Here is a 16,687-nt window from a genome sequence, read left to right as displayed (position 1 = left end):
CAAGGGTCGAGGCATCGTATGATTTTGTCCGAGATCTCAGGAGGAACCCGGGGGGACGGCCGCGTAGGGTCTATGGCTGGCATGTAGTGGAGTGCGACAAGGGATACACGGCGTCGATGCACGATCGATACGCAGATTCGCATTCGCATGTACACTCCCGGATGCCTAGCGCTTGGTCACGAGCGAGCGATTTACTCCCGCGTCTCCGTGTATTGGCGCTATGACTCGGGTCCTACGGAGTGTTCCGTACGGCGCGCATTGTGCTCGATAAGTCGTCACGCCATTTGTATCTTGTGCAACGTGAACATGTCGTCTACTATACATCCGCATGCTATTCACACTTACGCCTCCAAAGGCGATGCCCAATCGTGCAAACGTTGGAGTCCACGCCTCCAGAGTGCCCGCCGGGAAGATGGCGGCTATTTCAGTTCTTCCCAGCCATCCCCAAGGACAGCACCTCCAAACCGTGCACGCTGCCCCAACTGCGCGAGGACAGACATCGTGCGTCCTCTACTACTGACACCGCCGTCCGTCTCCACGGTCTCTCGACAAGGGCTGTGCACGTTGTGGAGTCCAGCCGCGAATGCGGTCTCGCACGTACTGATGAGCACGATGTCAGTCTGTCAGCGATCGCTGACGAGACGCGGTGTGTGACGCACCCTGCTCACGCACCGTCGTGACGGTGCTTGTCCCCCAGCCGTCCATCCACCGCGACGAAGGTCGAGCTCCACACAGCGACCGGCCGAGAGACTGCGTGCGGCCCGAAGGAGAGCAGCCCGCCCCGGCCTGGAGCGCGGCCTTCGAACCGCTGCAAGCAGCCAGTGGTCGGTTAAGAAGCCGTCCGAGCCGGGGCAGAAGTCGCGGCCGCGCACGGATCGGCCGGGTGCCGTGCGCGGGGATCCGTAGCTGCGACAGGACGGGCTGACGTCAGCTGTAGGACATGACTGTGGGGCGCGCGAAAAGCTGGTCGAAGAACAGAACTTACACGTTGAGCAATGCGTCGCTGCAGACCCGCAGGGACAAGCGAAAAAACGCCCATGGCCACAGATCGTCTGTGGAGCGTGTTGCTCAGGCTCGCGGAGAGCATGTACCGTACGGCCGACGTCTGTCGAACGTACATGAGGTCGTGCGCAGTGGAAGACGAAAAACGGTAGGCGAACCGGAGTCAACGCAAGTCGCGCGGTCGCCCAACTCCGCGTTGGCGTGCGGCGAAGTCGTGTAAACTCGGTTGTCCTCTCCATCGCGAGGCGGAAGATGATCTCCATCGGGGTCTAGACAGCGGTGTCTGTACGAAGATCATGTACATCACGCACACAAGCATCTACGCACCACAGACCTCTGAACGTGCATATAGCATACTGTCATCGCCCTGGGCCACATGCCCGTCCTGCGCACTCATCTCGTGAGACGTGAGAGTAATGCAGGATGGAGTGAGAACTTACCCCGATAGAGAACACCGCGCCCTCGACCTCCACCGGCAGAAACAGTGTTGACCACGCAGGAAGATGTCTGCCGCGTATCGACGTTCCCGCCCGTCGCATACGGCGGGATCGTCGAGTGGGCCCCGTCCTTCCCCTGCGTGAACCCCATCTCCCCCGCGAACGGCCACAGCGGTACTCCGATCCCCTTCTCCTCTGACCGCGCATACCCGGAGCCCGCCTCCCCCTTCGTAGCGTTCGCGCAGAGCCTGAGCATGGGCGTTGGGAACTCGTCCGCGAGCAGCCTGAAGCCCGGGATCAGCGCCGTCCAGCACCACTTGGCCGTCTCGACGGAGAGGAGGTCGACGCGGAGGAGCGTGCGCCGGCGACGTGCATGTGGCCGTTGACCTGGTCGAGCTGAGTGAAGGCGGGGTAACCTTGCCGCTGGAGGCGTCGAGGCAGTCGAACGAGACGGTATCCCCGGACGCGGTGGGGATGGCGGGGGATGCGGCTGTTCTAGGCGAGATGACACTGGGCGCGCTTCACGGCATGGGCGGATATCGCAGATTGCAGTGTTTCTGGGTAGGTTGGTCGAGCACAAGAGATCGTCGTGCGATAAGGAGGGCGGGGCAGCGGCGACGAGCAGGGATTGGTCATGAGAACGCTAGGACGCCAGCCCGCTGGATCCCCGCCGTAGTCACGCACGCCGTGAGCGCGTGATGAAACGCGTGCGTAACGTAACGCACCCCAATGTCACACTGAACTTGCCTTCGCCCTCAGCCCCTGTCTATTGACGAAAGCAGCAGACACGAGGGATAGGAGACGGTCGGTCATTCTGTTAGCTGAGGCTTCAAGGTACGGGGACGGACCACGGCGTCGGCATGGAGGGATGCGTAGATGTAGACCATTCGCGTGAAAGCGCCGAAAGCGTGCTTTCTTGCAAAGGTGAATGAAGGTCAGTATGAAAGCGTCTAGGCACCACTCGGACATGAAGAGAAAAGCGTGGTAGCGTGTCTGAGTTTGGCGAGTCAGCACGAGGAAGCCGGCAGACGATTCACGGGAACGCACCACAGAATCTTGCTTCAGCCACTCGATCCTCTCCTCTTCACTCTCGCCCTCGCCCTCGCCCTCGTTTCTCGAAGTTCCCTGGTTCTCCGGATCCGCCAGAGGCTGAGGGAGGAGTGCGCGCACGCGCACGGTTCGCAACGCTGGGTAGCGCTCCCAGTCGCAAAGCGTCTTGGCGAGCCGAGCGATCACTGCCCGGGAGGACCACGCAAGGTGGAGGTCGACGGCACAGTACGTGATCTGGAGCTTGAGGGTCTCAGATGCGGGACGGGGGCCGGGCGTACCGGAGAAGTGATCTGCGAGAAGGACGGGAAGCACGTCGGTGAGATTCCGGTACGCCAGGAGCGTATGGGATGGAACTCGGGCTCGCCGTGGATGATGGCGAGGTCGGCGCGGACGATCGGTGAGCGCACCCAAGAGACGGCGATTGTTTTGATCTGCGAGCGGAACGCGTTAGTAATGACGAAGAAGGGGCATACGCGTGGCCATAAGTATCGTCGAGAGTCGGGGAGAGGTGAACGCAAGCGCCAACCGGCAACGCGTCGGCCCCGCTTGCAGCTCAGTCCGCGGTCCGCTCGTGCTCCGCGCCAATCCGGGCGCGCACGCCGCAAAGCGACCTCGCGCTGCCCGCCAGACTGCCCACTCGCCTTTTCTCCCGTCCACCTCCCCAAGGAGCGCGCCGCCTGGAAGACAATCTTCCGCTCATCTGGTACGTCGCCTCCGCCTTCTTCCTTCATGCTTCCACACCCACACCCATTTCCGTGCAGCCATGTGAGGCGCCTGCTAGCGGTCCTCCAGAACTCGTCCCCGTCCATCGCTAAAGGCAAGGACGTTGCCGGCCGCTCGCCCTCGTCCCCCGGCGTCCGCTTCTCCACCTCCATGGTAGACGTTCAGCCGCTGCCGGTCACACAGATCCCCGTCAAGTGCGCGATGAATTGCAGTGAATTGCTCCACGAATCGGCCGGGGGCGGTTGACGCGCGCAACAAGGACAATCCGGCGCGGTGCTCGCGGCATGCAAGGATCACATCACGACGCTGTGGGAGGTCCAGCTGGCGCGGGCGGTGCTGAGGCGACTGCAGGACATGCCAGGCTTGTGAGTGTTTCCTTCTACTCTTGCGTGTCCCCCTCCTTTACGGCGTAGGGTCGCGTGTGCTGCGCGGCCAAAAGCGTGACGCGATGGGCGTGCTTGCGGTTGTTGCCGACTTGGATGATACATGCGCGATGCGCGATGCTGACATGTCTACAGCTTCTTCAACGAGGCTGCCCGCGTCGCCTCGCCCCAGTATCAGCCTTAAGACGGTCGGTGCGCATCTAGCTGACGATCTCGCGGTCGTGGCGAATAGATGACATCGTCCGCGCCCGTGTTCGGACACTCGGAGTTGAAGCGCATCTCTTTACTATGAAGTCCGGGACGTTCTTCGCCTTCGCCTTCGCCTTCGCGCAACATGTCGTCCTTCGCGCAACATGTCGTCCTTCGCGCAACATGTCGTCCTTCGCGCAACATGTCGTCCTTCGCGTACGCACAGGTCCTCACTCCCTTTTCAACCTTGCACGCAGTTCCACCTTGGGACTGTCACGATGCGGCTGTACGCCTCGCCCACCCCGTACACGACGGATCCCAAGAATTCACGCACGGCTTTTCAACGTCCTCCCCTCTCTCCCCTCGAGTCTACCCTCACCCTCCTCGGTCTAGGCGAATGCCTCAACTCCGAACCCGTTCCCTGAGCCGCACGCTCTTCCCGCCCGTTCTCGACCTCCGCCACCTCCCCGCCCTGCGCGCCCTCACCGTCGCGCACGCCACCGTCCAGCCCCGGCCCCGCTTCGCGCGCCTCGTCTGCCTGCCCTCGAGCACCTCACGGTCGACGACGTCACAGCACAGGCACAGGCTGACGACGGGGGGGCGTTCGCGGCCGCGCGCTCTACTGGCGAGGGTGGGCGGGGAAGCCGGCGGAGCCTGTGTATGCGCCCCCGCTCAAGTGTCTCCGTCACGCGGAGGGAGAGGAGGGCGGGATGGCGGAGTTCTTCGCGCGTATGTGGGACCGGCCGGTGGACGTGCGAAGGCTCCACGGGTGGACTCATCAATGTATCAACCTCGGCCGGATGTGTCACGATCCCTCCTGCAGCTACGTAGGGCAAGACCAACAGGTGCCGCTTGAAGCGCAAAGCGTCCGACATCGACTCCGTCAAGCTCGAGGGCGACGCGCCCCAAGAACGCGCCTCTCCCACTAAGAAGCCGTGCAGGCCACGCACCCCACCCGTCGACCCGGCCGTGCCCAAGAAGCGGCGCGGGCGACCGCTGAAAGCCCGCTCAGAGGCCCCCGCCGCGCGGCACCCGTCGCCTTCCCTCCCGACGTTCTGTCCGCTCTCGTTCCCGGCGTATCCAGACGACGGCCCACTCGCGCGAGCCGCGTCGTTCGACATCCCGAAGCACCCGCCGCTCGCGAGTGGGGCTCGATCTCGGGCGTCGGCGCGCTCTCGGGCCTCACTAGGGACCCGGCGGAGTATGCGAACATGCTCCTGAGCGCGCCGCCGTGACGCGGGCGCGGGCGCGGCGTACGCACTGATCCCCATCCACTTCGCCGAGCGCAATGTGCTCTTCGGTGAGCATCATCCCTTCTATGGGACGTGGCGAACTCCAAGCTGACGAGCGCGCGTGGTACAAACCCTCCTAGTAGCGCCGACGGCCCGGAACGTGCTTCGATCCTTCCGACTGCGTACGTTCCCATTCCCGTTGGCGTCGCACGATCTGGGCGGTTCTAGTTGCGCACCGTACACAGGCTCCGTGTGTCTTGTCGAACGCTACAAATACATGGACGTCGTGCATCTGCGCACATCCTCCTCTTCTGGGGCGCACGTTCGATTGCCCGAGAGGCGAGACCTAGGTGTCCTCTGCCACTATGGATGGCCCGGAGCTAATACCGGTACGTACGCGACGAAGTCATCGTGATCCGCTGGTCGTCCACGGGCGCGTGGGCGGCGGGTGGATTGCGGGAGTACGGACACGCGTCCAGCTTGAAGTGCGCGTTGAGCCAGCACGCGCATGCGCACCGCGCACGCCGTTGGCGATAGTCTGGCGGACGACGACATCATCTGATGGGAGGGGTCTGTGAACGTTGAACTGTGGGACTGCTATACTATTGAACTCGTGGGATAGGGAGAGAATGCGAACCGAAATATGTCAGGGGAGGGTAGACGGCGAGGCCTTCGGTCATCGACCATCCCTTACGTGGGTCCGAACGGTGGCCTGTAGAGTGCTGGATCGACGGGATGCGCGGTCAAAGCGGGGCCGAGCCAACCATTGAAGACCGAGTGCGTGACAACTGGCGGCAGCTGGTGCGCAGCTAGAATGGCCGCACGATGGAGTGCGTGCGACGCCAACCATATCTGAGTATTCACAGCCGAGTCCCAACCGAGTCGTACAAACGTCTCTACCGCGCATCGTGTCCAATCAAACGAGAATCATAAGTATGACTACATTCACGTTCGTTCTGTACCACTTGCACTCCTTCCAGGTCTTGGATCGATAATCCCGCATCTTCCCTGCTCATTCGATTGTCAGTCAACGAGTCATGAGATGCGTTGCGTAGCCGTTTTACAAACCTTTTCCTTGTCAAAACGATGTCCCCCATCTCAACATCCCAGCCCCCTCCAGCCCTTGCATCCTTTTCTTTACGGCTCCACTTCCAGGTCTCTGCAAGACTCTTGAGTAGAGTCACGTCTACTTGTGCGTCTTTATTGATGAGGGGCCACATCCTAGCCAAGACTTCCAACGCTTGTGTTCCAGATATCTCTAAATCATGCTCTCCGTCCCAGTCTAGGCAAATGCTCGCATTCTTGACACTGGAGAAAGGCCTTCGGGAGGTGAGTCCGGCGAGCTCGATGACGTCCGCCTCCGTTGCAAGGGTGAGGGCGACGAGGGGCATGTAGAGCGTGAAATCGACGAGGTGGGGGCTGTTTCCTTGCACCAACCCGCGCGCGATCTCGAGTAGAGTAGCTGCTGTGCCCTTGCGGAACTCGAGGCTGAGCTGTCTCACGTTTTTCAAGCTCGACAGGAAGGATGTGTCTGTTCCATGGGCGCCGTCAGCATGTGAGGGTTTGTGCCGAGTTGTGGGAAGTCGTACCAACGTGAGAGGCATCTGTGTATTTGAAGTTATCCACGACTGACAGCAAACGTGCGAGAGCGGCTGTGTGGAGCCGCGTTGCGAGCAGACTTGGGATCTCTTGCCTACTGTACTCGACACTGACGGTTTTGAGTGACATACAGGATGAGGTGCTTGCGAGATAGTGCAACAGGACATCAAGGCAACCCCCCTCCCCACTCCCCGGTTCGCTTAGAAGGACACTGTGCAGCTCCGGTCTGGGGCTTGTGTAGGATTTGACCATAGTGTCGTTTGGAAATATAGGGAATTGAACACCAGTCATGGAAAGATCGCATAGATTAGGGAGTGCGGCCAGTGTGCGTCGAAGAATCTGGAATGAGCGGAAGTTGCAACTGTGCAAGAGCAGTCTCGTGAGTTGTGTGAGGGTGGAGATAGATAGGAAGGACCGAGGTGGGATTGTGGAAGTCGTTTCGATTTGAACGAACTCGAGGGATTCAAGGTTGGGTGCGTGGATCGCCAAGCAAACGAACACGGCTCCCAGAGACGGAGTGTGACTCTGGGCGTCCCTTGCCCAGATGGAAAGTCTTTGGAGAGGGGGGATTGAATGCTGGGAAGTCTGAATGACGCGGGTGAGGAACGTATGTGCTTTCTCCAGCGTCATAAGAATGGGGTTGGAGCAGAGGACATATCTGCTTGCGGGGAGCCAGCTGTGGGAAACGAGGGTGCAACGAAGCAGTGTTCTTCTGTCATAATAAGGGAATGGGTCAAGGTATCGTATGATTTTGTCCGAGATCTCAGGAGGGACCCGGGGAGACGGCCGTGTTGGGTCTATCGCTGGCATGTCATGGATCGCGAAAAGGGATGCACGGCGTCGACGGATGATCGATACACATATACGCATGCGTACACTCTCATGCCGAGCACATGATCTTTACCGCACCTCCGTGTATTAGCGCTATGATTATCCTGGGAGTCCACCACATCGTGTACCTAATCAGACCACTTCAGATGTGCTTGCCTTAACTGCTCGGCCTCGCCTCGGCGACGTACCCAACCATCTTGCCCACCCCGAACATGCAGTCGTCTACTATAAATCCGCATACTGTAGGTCACGCGCATGCCTCCAAACGACTCCCAAATGTGCGGATGTTGTTCACGCCTTCACATTCGTCGGTGGATAGCGGCTACTTCATTTTGTGCCCGCCATCCCGAATTTACACCGTGCACATTTCCCCAAGGTCGTGCGCAGCGGAATACAAAGAATGATAGGCGAACCAGATTCAACGCAAGTCGCGCGGTAACCCAACTCCTCTGCACTGGTGTGAGCGGACGCCGGGCGAAATTGGGTGTACGGCCGCCTCCAACGTTCGCGAGGCGGACGATGACCTTCATCGAGGTCTCCACAGCGGTGCCTGAACCAAGATGTGTGCATATACATCATGTAGACGAGCATCTACGCACCATAGACCTCTCGAAACGAGGCTCAAACTTAGCGCGGGGTAATAGCCTTCCACCATCGCCCTGCATGCCTATTCTGTCCACTCGTCTCGTGAGACGCGGGAGTAATGCAGGATGGAGTGAAAGCTCACCCCGATAGAGAACACTGCGCTCTCGACTTCCACCGGGAGGAAAAGCGTCGACCCCGCAGACAGATGCCGCGCATTGACGTTCTCGCCCGTCGCATACGGCGGGATCGTCGGGTACGCCCCGTCCTTCCCAGGCGCGACCTCGGCCGTCTCGACGGAGAGGACGACGACGCTGAGGGAATCGCCCCGGCGTGTGCAGGCGACGTACAAGGGGCTGTTCCATGACCCGGAGAAGAAAAGGTACGCGAGGGTTGCTGCAGTCGCGGAGGGGGTGATCTAGCCATTAGAGGCGTCGAAGCAGTCGAACGTGAGTCGACGGTGTCCCCGGACTAGATGTGGATGGCGGAGGGATCGCTGCTATCCAAGGCGAGATGGCACTGGATGCGGTTCACGGCGTGGATGGACATCGCAGCCTCTTGTGTTGCTGGCCGGGTGGTGGTCGAGCTCGAGAGATTGTCGTGTCGCGATAAGGAGGGCCGCCCAAGTCACGCGCGTCATGAAGCGCGTCTGTAACGTAACGGCCTCGAAAAGTACTGTGACCGTCAACGTCATGCTTCAGTGGATCCAGCTGCCTCCGCCCTCTTTGCAGAGGAAAGCGTGCTAAGTAGTCGGGTGGAAGTGTCGAAAGCACCGTGAGGGGTCCTGTGCTTTTTGAAGCCAGATGAGTCGGAATGCTCCCTGACGGGGCAGACCGTCTGCATGCATTCAGCGACGAAGTTTCTTGTCCGAGCCTGACAGAACCAGCGAATGAGCAAGAAGAAGCCAGCAGCCGCTTCACAAGAACGCACCGCAGAATCCTGTTTCAGATACTCTCGCCCTCGCCTTCGTCCCCTCTTCCCGAAGATCCCCTCTGCTGATCCGACGGGTTCACCAGCCTCCCACCACCTCGCCTTCTTCGTCGATCGCTCCGTTCCGGGTATGTTCTCCGAACATGAGCCCCGCATCCACGTCCGCGTCCGCGCCCCGAGTCGCAAACGGCGCAAAGACGCGCTTCGACACCTCGCGCGGCACTTCGAGCAATCCATCGTCCTCCACATCCGTCAGAGGCTGGGGGAGGAGCGCGCGCACCCGCACCGTCCGTAAGGTTGGGTAGCGCTTCCGGTCGCAAAGCGTCTCGGCGAGCCGGTCGATCGCCACGCACGGTCGAGGTCGATGGCCCAGCACGTGGTATCGATCTTGAGCGTCTCGAGGGCGGGATGAGGGGCGGGCGTGCCGGAGAAGTGGTCGGCGAGGAGGATGGGGAGCGCGTCGGTGAGGGTCCTGCGACGCCAGGAGCGTATGAGACGGGACTCGGGCTCGCCGTAGATGATGGCGAGGGTGCGTGGGCGCGGGCAGCTGGTGAGCGCGACGAGTGTTTTGAGCTGGGAGAAGAGCGCGTTGATAACGAAACAAGGGATCCGTAGACGATGGCGTGCATACGTGTGGTGTCGTCGAGAGAGGATTGGTCTTCGGGAGAATGGCTGAGGAGGACGGAGAGGTGCTCGCGGTTGGGCGTGGATGCCATTCCACGGTCGACGAACATCGAAGTACATGTGAATGTCCAACGTCACCAAGGCGCCCCGCGAGACGAGACCGCAGGTCGAGCAAGTCTCCAATGTCTATGCATGTGAGGTATGCACCTCTGCTGCCTTCCGCGTACGCGTTGTGATCGAATTCGGCGACGAGATGACGGAGACTCGGAAGCGATCTCTTGCTCGACTGCCTCCGGGGAGGTTCGTCGGGTACGTCCCGCCGTAACGAGCCCACTTCGACGGCGCTGAGACGGAGTGTGTCAAGAGAGGGGTATCCGTTCAGGAGTGTGGTGACCAAGAGTTTGGGGGATATTACGGAAGGCACTGAGAGGACGTCTGTGAGGGGATTGGGGTCTGGATCGCCATTGCCGGCAGACTAGAGCACAGTTGTGGAGGGTGGGTGAAGCGGAACAGCGTCGATGATGAGATGAGATCGCACAGCTAGGGTGCCAGTCTGGACGACGTCGTGGAGGAGAAGGACAGCCAGTGCGAGATGAAAATCGTCCCCAGGGACGGTCCGGGTAGCGGGCCGTATGTGGTGCACGCAAGCGCCAGCGGCCGGACGACCAGCCCGCCCTTCTCGTCGCGCTGGTCATACAACTCAACCTCCTCTGGTACGTCGCCTCGCATTCCTTCTTCGTGCTCCCACACCAAATCCCATTTCCGTGCAGCAATGTGCAGTGCATGCTGGCGGGACTCGCCCGTGTCTTCTATCGCCAAAGGCAAGGGCGTCGCCGGCCGCTCGCCCTCGTCCCCCGGCGTCCGCTTCTCCACCTCCCCACTCACCGACCATCACCGCCCTGCTTCCGACGGAGCACGGGCTCATTCCCAAGCCCATTCCCAGTGGCGGCGCCGACACCCCAGGGCGGCCGCACGACCTGTGCGTGGGCGTGGCCGCGACCGGAAGGGCATCCTCTCCGCGCTTGCTACGAATACGAGCGAGGCAAGCGTCCAGCCGGGAGAGCGATGAAGGGCTCCACGAACCAGCCGGGGTCGGGGCTGCTCGTGGCATGAAAAGACGACATCGCAACGGTGTGGCTGTAGGGCATGCTGGGCTTGTGAGTGTTTTATTCTGTACTTGCGAATCCCCTCTTCTGCGGCGTACGGTTCCTTGTGCTACGCGGCCGTGACGTGCTTGCAATTGTCGCCGGCGCGGACGACAGTTGCACGATGCGTAATGCGCGATGCTGGCGCTGAGCGCTGAGCGCTGACATATCGCGACCAGCTTTCTCAACGCGCTGCGCGCGTCACCTCGCTCCAGTGTGAGCCTTCAAAACTTCAAGCTGTCTGTGCTTCTTCTCGTTGGTGCGTACCCAGCTGTCCTCGCACCACCACGCGCTACGAAAGAGCATACCCAGGGATCCGCGGACAGCGGGCGCGGCGTCGGACTTGCGTTCGTGCAAGATGTCGTCCTCCTCGCTATCCGTGCTCTCTCCACCGCCGACTCTGTCCCGATCCATACTTACTCTACGCTCAAGCCCTGCGGCCGGACTCCATCTCCTCTCGTGCGTACACCATACTGATCCTCTGTACACTTCTGCGCCAAATGCCCCAGTCCTATCCCCCGCACCCCGTACCTCTCACGCACCCCGGATGCGCGCCGCACTCCACGCTGCACCCTCTTGTGCTCGCCGCCGTGCGCGGGAGCGAGGTAACCCCCACCGATATCCGATTTACCATTATTTGTCACACGCGCATTTCGTTTCTTCCCTCTGTGGCAGACCTTTTCCTGCGACCCGGATCCCGCTGTATCTATGTAGGCTTGGCCCGCCGAATCGCTTTATCCACTTGTACCCGCATAATAATGGTCTACTGCTTGCTATACTATCTTGAACTTGGCACTTTTAGTGTCCTCGCCGATGGTGCGATCGTGAAGCGTGCACCTTCGGACAATCGCGCCGATGTCCTCGGCGGGGAGCCTGGCCTGCGATCCGACCGGCGGACGAGCGTTGGCCCTGGTTTCACAGCTGAGTGTTTGTTCCGCCATGGTTTGTCCGATACTAAGCGTTGATTCTGTCTTGTCAGGCCAACGTCGGCCGGCGCGCCCTTCCCGCCCCTCCTCGAGCTCCGCCACCTCCCCAACCTGTGCGCCCTCACTTCTCTATCCCACCTGCGCTCCCACAGCTCGCCGCGACGCTCACCGACGGCGTGCGGCACCCCGCGCTCCTAGCGCACGCACGCGCAAACGCTCCCACGAGCGCGGCGTCCCACGACTTCTGGCAGCTGCGGTGCTGAAGGACTACGAAGTGATGGTCTCCCGGCAGGCCCAGACGCTCGTCTACCGCCTCGGTGACCCTAAGGGGGCAGAAAGCTGCTCGATGAGTCGTTCGACCGCTTCTCGTGGGTGTTCTACTCGTCTGATGTTGTCCACAGCTTCTGATACGCATACAGGTGCACGCGATTGCATGCGAGATATGGCGTGAGTGTCAGCGTATGCACCCCTCAGTGCTTTCCTCGCCCAGACGGTTCCCCGGGTTCGGTGGGGGCTCGGAGCTACTTAGCGGAACCGATAAGAACAACGTCTTCGCGGTTCTCACTACAGCAACTACGTGTGTACTCTGGCATATAAAGAACATGCGTGCTGACTCGCACACAGGGCTGCGGCGTTCCTCTCATCCGTGCCCCGGCTGGGAGCGTAGTACTTGGGATACATCCCTGTGCTCGTCAAACCTCTACGCACATTGCACCGCTCCGGAGTCCGCGCTCACCTAGCAGCGCATGCACTGCCGCGCGGCCACGCCTGATCTATTCCACTACCCCGTGCGTCCTCGTGCCTTCTCCCCCGCACGCACACATTCTGACGTATTGGTACTGTCGCTCCTTGTCATCTCGCGCCCGCGCATGTTTTGCAGAATACGACGGCAACCTGTCACGCCCTCCGCCCGCGCAGGAGTGGTTTATAGAAGACGTCATCCTCGCGATGGTCGCAGGCTCAGACACATGCACTACCCACGCAACACGGACGGGACGCAGATCCGCGCGCACCGCGCCATGAGACACCCCGGCGCGGTGCTGTGAGTGCTTGACCGAGCAACCCTGCACACTGCAACACTGACGGACCTCCATCGAGCAGAAATGAGACGCTGCGCCTGTTCCCGCCCGGGTCCCGAGCTGTGCGCAGCGCCAGACGGCCCCGCGCGGCCCTGGCCTCACTGTGGGCTGTGGGAGACCAGTGCGTTCCCGTCGAGCGACCGCGTGCGCCCGCGGACCGCGCTGATCGTCCCGCCTCGTCATCAGGTACATCCCGCCCGGGACGGCGTTCTAGGTGCGACGCACCGCGACACGCGCAGCTTCTCCGAGCCCACGCGCTTCTGGTCCGAGCGCTGGAAGCTGCTCGACGCGCACGACTCGAAGGTGAAGGACAGCACGGGCGGGTTCGCCCACGATGAGGCCGCGTTCCACCCGTTCTCGGACGGGCCGCTCAACTGCAGCGGTTCGAGGTCCGACGGACGGCGGGCGGCAGCGAGGGCGTGCAAGGGGTGGAGCGGTGGATGGCTGCGTACGAGAGGGCATACGGGGGCCACTTTGTGGGCGTGCGAGGGACGGCGCGTGTTGTGCTGGAGGCGTTTTGAGTGGTGCACAACTTCGACGGAGGTACGAAGCGTTCTCTCCTGTCAGGCTCATCAGCCTCCAGACCACATTCCTTACTTTGAATTCACGCAGTACGTTCATTGAGAGTGCGATGAGGATATAATCCTTGCAGGCTGGTGCGACGCTTCGTTGATGTCATAATTGGTGGGGATCGCCTGAGGACCATGAGGACATGATTACTAGGTACGGCAACGAACACGAGGGGCCGTCCCACCGCAAAAACGAGGAAGTGTTGAGAGGCGAGGGGAAGGAGGACCGATAGAAGATTGTGCGTTTGGAGAGCAGGAGCAATGGGCTACGTGAAGAGCGGTCTTGCCTCGTTTGTGTCTCAGTCTGAATGTATTCATCCATCACGAATAAATAACGAGAAAGTGCCGAAGAGATGGCGTGTTATATACCCCAATCGCGCTCCTTCGTTGCCTGGCCGTCCATCGACCGCGGTGTCCGGCGCACTTCAAACCGCTCGTGCACGGCATATACTTAGAGCGCCGTGCCCGTTGCGAGTGCGCGTCATACGCCATGCATCGGCCCGTGCGAGAACCAGACGAACCCGCTCAAGTTGGGCGCGAACTCAGCGCGCACCGGGGTCAGCCACGTGAAGCTAGGTTCGGATGGAAGTTGCGCGGAGCGCAGGCCAGGCACTCGGTGTGGACCCAGCCGTTCGTGCGCGGAAGAGTGTCTGCGACAGGAGGGACCCGTGTCAGAGGTGGCATGGAAGTTTGGCGAAGCACGGAATTTACCTGCCTCGTGTCGTGCCCCGAGCGGTAAAGTACAGACCCTCGTAGCTAAGCATCCGTGAAATCAACGAGTCGGCAGCAGGAATTCGTCCATCAGTGCTTATATTGGCCTCTTGGAGGGACAGCCTCCTCATTTGTTGGCGTGATTCCGCCCGCAGGAAAGAAGTGGACCACGTCTTTCTGCAGCTGCGCATGCGTCTCCGGGGGTACGAGAAGACACGCGAAGATGTTCATCTCCGACGCCTCGTGCCCGCGCTCGGTGATGACGGGCCGTATTGCGAGCGAGATGGCACACACGAGGCTGTACTAGGATGCTTGGGAAGACCTGCGATCGGAATGTATTGCGCATCGACAGCGAACACAACATGTGGGGGAAGGACGGCGAGTGCGCACACCATCATAACGAACAATCCTCGCACGGAAAGCCGGGTAGGGACGGGATATGGGTAGCGCAAGTACGAGGAGGTGGAAGTAGAGCGGCGATCGATGGGCAGCCAGAAGGTGGCAGCCTGGGCATTGGACAACCCCCATCGGCGACAAGACTGCGGAAAGGGTTCGGGTAAGTCTCAGAGCAAGTGAAAGAGAGCAGAGGCGTGCGGCGTACATCGTCTGCGTCGACGCGTTCGAGACGCGTTCGAGTCCCGAAGGAGAAACGCCGCCCAGCCGTTGGTCAATCACCATCCCTTCGCGTGCTTCCCACCTCGAACCGCTGGAGGACGGTGCACAGCGACATTACCATGTCCTGCGAGCAACCGCCCGAGTTCGTGAGCCGGCGGAAGAGCGGGACAAACGTGTCCTCGTCGTACTGGAACTTGCTCTCTGCATTTGTCTCGTGCGCTTCATCGGCGGTGGGCAGCCAGCGGTAGGTCCATAAGGTGGAAAGCTGCACGCGTCTTGGAGGAGGAATCATCGGGCAGGGATCGGGGGTGCGTCCTACGACAGAAAGCGCACGTTAGATGCGAGACATGTATGTGGGGCGCGCGAGAAAGCCTGCATCGAGCCGTATGTGGTGCCGAGGCTGGCCGAGGGCAAAAAGAAGAAATCAGCTTCATTCGTCGCGGGAACTCGACCACGAGAGCTTACATGCCCGTATTGAGAGGCGAAGTATTTTGTGGTTGGTGTGAGTTCGCAGTTGTCCAGCCCCCGCCTGCATGTCTCAGGGCGGGCGAGCAAGCACAGACACGTGCTTGTCTCTGCGCGAGGACGTCATCATGCGACGCAGGCGCTTGGGATCGCCTTCACTCCTCTGGACCAGACGACGTATGCGTGAGGGACGTTCGCGTAGACGCGAGATAGAAATGCACTCACGAGGGAGGGTTTGGATGACAAGCGCTTAATATGTGCTGCGGTGAACGCTGCATAGTGGGAAGGCGACTGGCTTGATCACAGAATCCGAGAAAGACAGCGAGCCATGGAACTGGTCCAAGAGCATTACCATCCTGCGAAGTAATAGCACATGAGGGGAAGGGGGAAATAGACGCAGAGTAGGAAGTAGACACGTACCGTATGTTCAGGTCGAGCACGGCCCAGAAGTTGTCCAAGTTCGTCTCCCGGCTCAACATCTCCGAAGCTGTTTAGGATGGCATGCCCGTCTATAGTCACATCTGCACAATTGCGTACAGGGGGTCGGCTGAAACAGCGCAGACTACCAAATCAAAATTCACGCACCAAAAGATCGCCCAGCCAACACACCCTCCCACATCCCCGATGCGCGACAAGCACGTCATGCACCTTCATCGACGCGGCCGCGAAGTCGCACAACCGCGGGGCAGCTCCCAACGTTCTCGGAGGCATTAAGGGAACCGGGGGCTTGCACTTGATCGTCTGAACGTGAGATCCTGGACATATGGTGAGCGACAAAGCAGAGTGAGCACGCGGAGTGACGTACGTAGACAGAAACACAGATCGCGAACCGAGAGCGTGATGCGATGCGTGGGCACGACACTCTGAGTGGCGAGCAAATGGGCCTTCGTCAGCGACGACCACAGCGGGTATGAAGGGAGTGGGTTGAGTATTCGGCGCCGCCCTTGAGCGCACGAGGGAGGAGGGGGGGACTTGGCGGAGGCGTGGACTGGGAGAAGGGAGGTGTGGGGCCGTCGGAGGGCGATGGAGAGCAGACGACGGAGGCGGGCGAGCGGAGGAGATGGCGTCATCGGCAGCAGGCGCGCGAGGCGTTGGCCAGAGACGCGCGTCCCTGGCCCGTGCTCAATCGTCGCTTGTCGGAGTCGCTCCGCGCTTGCCTCGTCTCTGCCACTTCGCTCTCCAAGAGGTCCGTCCTTGCATCGGAATTGAGGACACGCTCCTACAGCGCATTCTTCCAACAGCTATCACAGGTGTATCAACAGCGTTGCAGCAGCGCGCTCGCCATCCACCATCCCTGTCCTCTTTTCCGCAAGATTCTGTGTCTACCGTTCATCCCACCGCGACGTTTGCCTTCGGGGCCGTAGCTCTCCCGCACCCCTTTGCGCTTTCCGTCCGCCTGCACATGTAAGTGCCCATCTCGACCCGGCACAACACCGCACTCACCAGCCGATTCCCGCGCCCCATATTCCGCGATTGATGGTGAGTTGGCGGCGATCGCCTACCCGTTCCGCGCACCCGTCTACCATTCGAACAGCCTCTCCGCTCGTGCCCCAGCCGAGGCGAACATCCATCAATGTCATCGAGGATGCCGCAGC

General features: G+C 60.8%; 6 protein-coding genes across 6 annotated transcripts; 2 read left to right on the top strand and 4 right to left on the bottom strand.

Moving 5' to 3' along the window:
* Positions 1-419: 419 nt before the first annotated feature.
* Positions 420-3,364, bottom strand: BXZ73DRAFT_75773 (uncharacterized protein; the record flags this gene model as incomplete). Its single annotated transcript, XM_048022268.1, has 11 exons — positions 420-620; positions 673-798; positions 986-1,003; positions 1,119-1,271; positions 1,337-1,338; positions 1,443-1,723; positions 1,827-1,934; positions 2,165-2,205; positions 2,487-2,779; positions 2,897-2,920; positions 3,088-3,364. 11 exons carry the CDS (start codon positions 3,362-3,364, stop codon positions 420-422), a joined length of 1,524 nt encoding a protein of 507 aa, XP_047880301.1.
* Positions 3,365-3,883: 519 nt separating this feature from the next.
* Positions 3,884-4,209, top strand: BXZ73DRAFT_99173 (uncharacterized protein; the record flags this gene model as incomplete). The annotated part of the gene is made up of 2 exons (XM_048027925.1): positions 3,884-4,000; positions 4,042-4,209. 2 exons carry the CDS (start codon positions 3,884-3,886, stop codon positions 4,207-4,209), a joined length of 285 nt encoding a protein of 94 aa, XP_047880300.1.
* Positions 4,210-6,153: 1,944 nt separating this feature from the next.
* On the bottom strand, positions 6,154-6,744 carry BXZ73DRAFT_99172 (uncharacterized protein; the record flags this gene model as incomplete). Its single annotated transcript, XM_048027924.1, has 4 exons — positions 6,154-6,175; positions 6,235-6,547; positions 6,606-6,644; positions 6,714-6,744. 4 exons carry the CDS (start codon positions 6,742-6,744, stop codon positions 6,154-6,156), a joined length of 405 nt encoding a protein of 134 aa, XP_047880299.1.
* A 1,369-nt stretch (positions 6,745-8,113) lies between these two features.
* On the bottom strand, positions 8,114-10,730 carry BXZ73DRAFT_99171 (uncharacterized protein; the record flags this gene model as incomplete). Its single annotated transcript, XM_048027923.1, has 5 exons — positions 8,114-8,424; positions 9,312-9,531; positions 9,590-9,630; positions 10,468-10,607; positions 10,666-10,730. 5 exons carry the CDS (start codon positions 10,728-10,730, stop codon positions 8,114-8,116), a joined length of 777 nt encoding a protein of 258 aa, XP_047880298.1.
* Positions 10,731-12,621: 1,891 nt separating this feature from the next.
* Positions 12,622-13,534, top strand: BXZ73DRAFT_75771 (uncharacterized protein; the record flags this gene model as incomplete). Its single annotated transcript, XM_048022267.1, has 3 exons — positions 12,622-12,695; positions 12,972-13,121; positions 13,456-13,534. The coding sequence occupies 3 exons, from the start codon at positions 12,622-12,624 to the stop codon at positions 13,532-13,534; spliced, it is 303 nt and encodes a 100-aa protein (XP_047880297.1).
* A 705-nt stretch (positions 13,535-14,239) lies between these two features.
* BXZ73DRAFT_75770 (uncharacterized protein) lies at positions 14,240-15,803 on the bottom strand (the record flags this gene model as incomplete). The annotated part of the gene is made up of 6 exons (XM_048022266.1): positions 14,240-14,551; positions 14,710-14,892; positions 15,093-15,156; positions 15,513-15,579; positions 15,630-15,654; positions 15,702-15,803. The coding sequence occupies 6 exons, from the start codon at positions 15,801-15,803 to the stop codon at positions 14,240-14,242; spliced, it is 753 nt and encodes a 250-aa protein (XP_047880296.1).
* Between the last annotated feature and the right edge of the window lie 884 nt (positions 15,804-16,687).

This window comes from Epithele typhae (genome assembly GCF_022376455.1).
Source record: "Epithele typhae strain CBS 203.58 chromosome Unknown BXZ73scaffold_10, whole genome shotgun sequence".
Taxonomy (NCBI): Eukaryota; Fungi; Basidiomycota; class Agaricomycetes; order Polyporales; family Epitheliaceae; genus Epithele; species Epithele typhae.
The sequence above is the reverse complement of the archived record's forward strand: the minus strand, read 5'-3'. Positions and strand labels throughout refer to the sequence as shown.